The following is a 6,392-nucleotide window of genomic DNA, read 5'->3' as shown; positions in this document are numbered from 1 at the left end:
TATGAATCTGAACATATAAAAAGAGTAACAAAAAAAATTATCAAATTTGATATCAATGGAAAAAAGATAAAAGTTATGAATTTCTATATTTTTAGAAAAAAATTTCGATAAATAATAAGATCTAAAACTGAAAAAAAAAAATGATCCATTGGTTCTATGGTTTAAAACGGTTCATTGTTGAACTTTTGCATATATATATATATATATATATATATATATATATATATATATATATATATATATATATATATATATATATATATATATATATATATATATAGTGTTAGGTTCAAGTGAGACAACCTAATTTTGTGAGACCGTGAGACGCATTTTTTTTATTTTTTTTTAGTTAATTCAAGTTCCAAAAAATAACATTTAAAAAAAGAATTTTTGGATTTTTCCATTTATTTTGCATTTTACAATTATTTTTTAAAATATGTCAGTGTAATATTCTATTAGAATATTTCACGTATTTTTCAAAAATAATGGAATTTTTTTTTTTTTTAGTTAATTCAAGTTCCGAAAATAATATTTAAAAAAAGAATTTTTAGATTTTTCCATTTATTCTGCATTTTAAAATTATTTTTTAGAATATGTCAGTGTAATATTTTAATTAGAATATTTCACTTATTTAAAAAAAAATGAATTTTTTTTATTTTTTTTTAATTTTTTTAGTTAATTCAAGTTCCGAAAATAATATTTAAATTTTTTTTTTTTTGGATTTTTTCATTTATTTTGCATTTTAAAATTATTTTTAGATTTGGTCTCATGGTCTCACAAAATTAGAATGGTCTCAAATGAACCTGAACATATATATATATATATATATATATATATATATATATATATATATATATATATTAATTTTAAATAATCAATATAAAAGTTCAAAAAAAAAAACATTTAATCTATTTAATTTTATAAGAATTTTAAAAATATTATAAGCGTATTCTAGGTTGTAACCTAATACTATAACAAAATAAGAGTTTTGTTTTTCTAACTACTCAACATTAACCCTAGCTTCACTAACCTTATATATAGATATGTTACACCTAGCACCCTTAAATATTTAATTGTGTGAATAGACTTCCATTTAGAAATGAACATGGGTCGGTTTGGGTCGGTTTTTTGCTAAACCAAATCAAACCGTAGAAATTTGGTTTTTTGGTTTTTAAAACCATATAGGTTCGGTGTTTGCATTGGTCGGTTTTTCGGTTTTCCGGGTAGGGTTTATGGGTTTTCGGTTTTAAACCGTGGGTTTATGAGCTCCTGTTTGTTTTTCTAGTTTTTGGATTCAAACCCTGTGAAAATACGTTGCGATAAATAGTATTGTATCACTTTAAATATACTAAAATAAAGAGTATGAATTATAATATTATAAAAGCATAAAAGTGTTCAAAAGATCAAAGTTTAACCCCATTAACAGTTTGTTGAAAATAAATATAAAGTATTAAATAGATAAAGTCTAAAGTCTAAAACTAAAAGTTTAAATCATAATATAAATAATATATATGTTGGTCGGTTCGGTTTTTATGGGCGGTTTTATACGTCAAAACCGAACCAAACCGTTATTTTTCGGTTTTTGTAAAATTCAAACCTAAACCGTCGGTTATTGCTTTGGTTTCGGTTATGTCGGTTTTTTCGGTTTCGGTTATATCGGTTTTTTTCGGTTTTTCGATTTTCGGTTTGGTTTTTGCTGATCCCTACCTCCATTTCCAATAGATTGCTCCACCCTCTAGCTTCCATAAAACGAGATGCAACCCTTCATCTTTCATCAACTATTCTCCTACAGTACTTTCAACAAATACTTTCTATTTTAACCTACATAAACACACCAAGTTAACCCTACAGTTTGACAAACTTTTCAAGTTGAGGTTGGAATTTAAGAAAGATTAATAACAACTTTCGGTATGTACACTACTAAACAACCAGACTACCTTTCACCTTTTATCCTTGTTTATTGTTTATAAAGAAGTGGTGGTTGTACTTGAGTTTTGCTCAACTTGTCATGGGACATGGTGAGTTTGCATCACCCGCTTGCCACATCCTGTCATGTTATTCAGGGATGTGTTTATTATGTTCCCACATAATTATTGAAAATTATGCACATATTTTCGAGAAAGGTATTGATGAAATGTTCCTCCAAATACACGACATGTATGTTCTTGTTTTCTTGAAAGATTTCTTTAAAGTCGTTTCTCATCTGCTAAAATATTTTTAAATCTAAGCACTTTTCATTTACTCAACATAACTTATGAATTATGCAAGTATTTTATTAAGCGAGAGTCTATTATGTCATGTCCTAGGTGATAAACGTACCTTAACCTGCAAAATTCGCCTAATATATCATAATAGATAAACATCACCACAAGTCATGTCTTTGATATAACAATATAATACATGATGATGCATCGACTTGAAACTACCAACCTTGCAAAAGACGTACGTGTGTATATCATCAATAATTTGTCATATTCACAATATATCGACAAACAAGGAAATCTTGAACTTAACGTATAATTTAAATATATAACGAGAATGATAGGCAACAACTATATCCGAATAGGATTAGTTGTTCACTTGTTCTACCTGAATTAACTTTGTTGACTTTATTCTCTACCCTTTAGTTGACTTTATCGTACGCCTGCTTATTTTTTTAATTTAACTGACTCGTGTGGGTTGGATTTCTTGTTTCCTAGAACTTTACTAATTTTGATTAAACCAAGGTTGACCAAGTCAAAGCACTCATCATCCACGGCATATCCAATTGCGTCAAACACGGATCTTATGAAATTACATGATAAAAACCGAACACTACACGTTTTTCAGCTTTTTTAGAATGAATTTCGACCAAATATTCAAAAATAAAATACTTAATCTAAAGGAAATTTTGTTTAAAAAACATGTATGTGAGCCCGTATGTACAAAGCATGTATATCAGCTGGTAAATCCATTTTTCCACAACCAAAACGATCAAATCCAGATGAATCATGTATCGACTGATATGTCAAAAACCATATATTGTTTTGGATTAGATTATTCTAGTTATGAAAATAAGATTTACCACGATCTAAAGTCATTCTGTCTACCAAGTCTAGTTCCGGGTTTCAACATGAAACCTAGTACTTTCTGCTACATGGGTCGATACTGCTTCGAGCCCATGTAGCATCTTGATGACATCTACTGTGTCATCAAGATAGTATTTTGCCATACTGGGCTTCTGACCCACTGTGCAAGCAAATACTTCCGCAATCCCATTCGCAACCGAACTCCCAAGTTTCTCAAACATGTCCTCGTCTGATTGGTCGTCACCGATGCACAACACAAAGTCAAGTGGTCTCCCGTTGTTTTGCATTGTTGTCACGAGTCGATCTAACACCACTCCCTTGCTTACACCCTGTAAAAATCGATTATAAACAAAAGACTTTGTAATAAAAAAATAAGTAAATGAAAGTATGTTGTTTCTTGTTTTAATTTTTTTTTTTTTTACCTGAGGGTTAACCTCAACGATTTGTTGGCCTCGTTTAACAACTACGGGCTCGTTGGCGAGAACACTTTCTAGATGATCTAACAACTCTTTAGCTTGCCATGCCCCGAAATCCGGATCCGCTTCTTGATGATGCCAAACTAACGCACTTTCTTTTTGTTCGATAAAAGAACCGTCGGTTGCCTCAGTGTAATGCTCCATCACCGGTAACGCCACCTTCTTCCACCCCACATCCACCGTTAACTCACAAGATTCCCATTCCGAGTCCCCACTCCACCTACATAAAACTCAATATCAACACCAAAAAAAAAAAAAAAAAATGACATAGTACACAATTATTACTTCCTGGTCTAGCAAACTGGTTTTCAGAAAACCAGTCTGCCAAACCAGCCTAGTACATTACACATACCTAGTAAGATAGCCATGCTCCGCTGATAAACCAAGTTTCTTACACGAATCAAACCATTTGCTTAACGAATCCTTCCCACGACCACTCACAATGAACACGACATTTTTCGGATCACTCGATAGCGCGTTCAAGATTGAAATAACTTCTTTACTCGGCGTTTTATCGATCAAACCTTGCGGCATCAATGTCCCATCATAATCAACCAAAATCAACCGACTATCCGTTTTCTTATACGCCGACACAATATGTTCAACCGATAATTTCCTAAAAGTGGGCCCGAGAGCCACAACCCGAAACTGTAACCCAAACCCAACCCCCCAACACCGTTTGTGAAAATGCTCCTTACAAGCCCTCACAAGATCTTGATCAAAACTACGCGCCCAATACGCAACATCATGAGAACTCACGTATTTATAATGCTTCTCGTGTCTCATTTCTTTTTCCCTATCCGGCATTTTGATTGCCAAATACATCGCCTCGGTGACCGAATCGATGTCCCACGGGTTGACCCGAATTGCCCCGCTTAAAGATGGTGAACACCCGATGAACTCGGAGACTATGATTACACTCTTTTTAGGTTTAGGGTTTGATTCAGGTTCATCGGGTTCTAACACGCGATCCAAATCCGGGTTGCTTTGTCTAGAAACCGTGTACTTATACGGGATCAAATTCATCCCGTCTCGAACCGCATTGACCACAACACATTCGGCTATTGCAAAGTAAGCGACCTTTTCATGGGTCGAACCCGAACCGCTGACCAATACGATAGGCTCGAACCCGTCTTTTGTGAACTTGCGGTTAACCTCACGAGCCACGGTTCGCATCTCGGTTTCGACTTCTTGGATGTCTTGACCACGGCTACGAGCCGGGTTCAAGATTTGGATTAGAACCACTGAGCCACGTAAGGTGGGGTAGTCTTCTAAGAGCTTGCCAAATGCTAAGAATTTTAGACTAATGCCTTTGAACATGTCCATATCATCGACACCCACAACCACCACTTTACCGTTGTACTTCTGCTTTAATTCAAGAACTTTCGTGGCGGTTTCCGGTGATGATTTTACCGATTCGATTTCACCCATGTGGATTCCGACTGGTAAAATCTTGATGCTTATTGTTCGACCATAGTATTCGAGGCCAATGTAGCCTCTTTTGGATTTGTAATCGAGACCCAACATTCTGCTACAACATGAAAGGAAATGGCGAGCGTAATCGAATGTATGGAAACCGATTAAATCACAGTTGAGAAGTGCCCGGAGAATTTCGTCTCGGACGGGTAAAGTCCGGTAGATTTCTGACGATGGAAATGGGCTGTGCAAGAAAAACCCGACCCGGATTCGGTGAAATCGTTTTCTCAAGAAAGTAGGCATTACCATGAGATGATAATCATGGATCCAGACGTAATCCTCATCTGGGTTGATAACTTCCATAACTTTATCTGCAAAAACTTTATTCGCAGATACGTAGGCCCGCCATGCGACCCGATCGAATCGGACCCCTTGGGTTCGGGTCACGGGTAACATGTAATGGAACAAAGGCCATAGGTAATGTTTACAGAATCCATGGTAGAATTTATTCTGGATTTCTAACGATAAAAAAGTGGGAACGCACCGGAATTTTTCCAACAAAATTTGAGCGACTTCTTCTTGCTCCGACGGGTGAACATCGACGGGTAAGGATCCGACATAAACGCATTCGGTATCGGGTTCCAACCCGGATTTGAGTTGAAGCACGAGTGAATCCGGGTTGTATTGAAATACCCATTTGTTGGTTTCCGTTTCGAACCGAGCTTTCACCGGTAACTGATTGGCAACCACGATCCGACGGCCGGCGGTGGGAGACGAAACAGCATCTGGGAATCGATCCGTCTCATTTATGTTCCGGTTATCGATTCCGCCATTGTCATCTTCTTCAAACTCCGATAGAATTCCGTGAACTGTCATGATTCTGGGGATCCGAGGGCGATCGCTTACACAAGAATAATCATCGAGATTGAGCAGATTGAAAGACGATCTAGACAACATTATACGGGGAAATCAGCGATACCAAGATGAAAAATTGAGAGCAGATAAATGGAGGATTTCGTTATAAGCGGGTATTACAAAGTTGGGAGTGGATTGATTGAAGATAAAAGGGGAAAATGGAAGTGAATCTCATCAGAAATTTTGATGATTTGGGGATGGAGAAGAAGAAGGTGGTAGAGAGGATAAGAACGAAGAAGTAGAGAGACCGACTTTAGTTGGCTAAATCAATTAAAACCTATAAATAGAAATAATAATATTATTGTTAAGTGTGAAAACCTTTCATGTTGTAAACAGTTGCGTTATTAAATAATTGTTATAATGTTTACTTTTTTTTTTTTATATTATATATATAAAACTATAAATGAGAAAGAAAAATGATTTATGTAATCAAATATATATTTTTAATGATTTGTATAAAAATCGATGTAAAGATTTTGTGTCATAAATTAATCTTTTAATTTTTACTTTTTTATAA

The 6,392-nt window shown here is 34.8% G+C and overlaps 1 protein-coding gene across 1 annotated transcript; it reads right to left on the bottom strand.

The window, feature by feature from the left end:
* Window positions 1–2,855: 2,855 nt before the first annotated feature.
* LOC145004043 (putative alpha,alpha-trehalose-phosphate synthase [UDP-forming] 11) lies at window positions 2,856–6,151 on the bottom strand. The gene is made up of 3 exons (XM_078962944.1): window positions 3,897–6,151; window positions 3,491–3,764; window positions 2,856–3,397 (listed from the first exon to the last, which is right to left on the bottom strand). Exons 1-3 carry the CDS (start codon window positions 5,915–5,917, stop codon window positions 3,095–3,097), a joined length of 2,598 nt encoding a protein of 865 aa, XP_078819070.1. The 5' UTR covers window positions 5,918–6,151; the 3' UTR covers window positions 2,856–3,094.
* Between the last annotated feature and the right edge of the window lie 241 nt (window positions 6,152–6,392).

The sequence above is a fragment of the Lactuca saligna genome, chromosome 7 (genome assembly GCF_052625555.1).
Source record: "Lactuca saligna cultivar CGN05327 chromosome 7, ASM5262555v1, whole genome shotgun sequence".
Lineage (NCBI taxonomy): Eukaryota > Viridiplantae > Streptophyta > Magnoliopsida > Asterales > Asteraceae > Lactuca > Lactuca saligna.
Note: the sequence above shows the minus strand (reverse complement) of the source record. Positions and strands in the feature narration are given on the sequence as shown.

Excerpts from the sequence above, each read along its gene's own strand:
- LOC145004043 (XM_078962944.1), bottom strand. The coding sequence starts at position 5,917 with ATGTTGTCTAGATCGTCTTTCAATCTGCTCAATCTCGATGATTATTCT. Across the intron at positions 3,765-3,896 it reads GAGCATGGCTATCTTACTAG|GTGGAGTGGGGACTCGGAAT; the intron begins GTATGTGTAATG and ends AGTTTTATGTAG. Across the intron at positions 3,398-3,490 it reads TCGTTGAGGTTAACCCTCAG|GGTGTAAGCAAGGGAGTGGT; the intron begins GTAAAAAAAAAA and ends CGATTTTTACAG.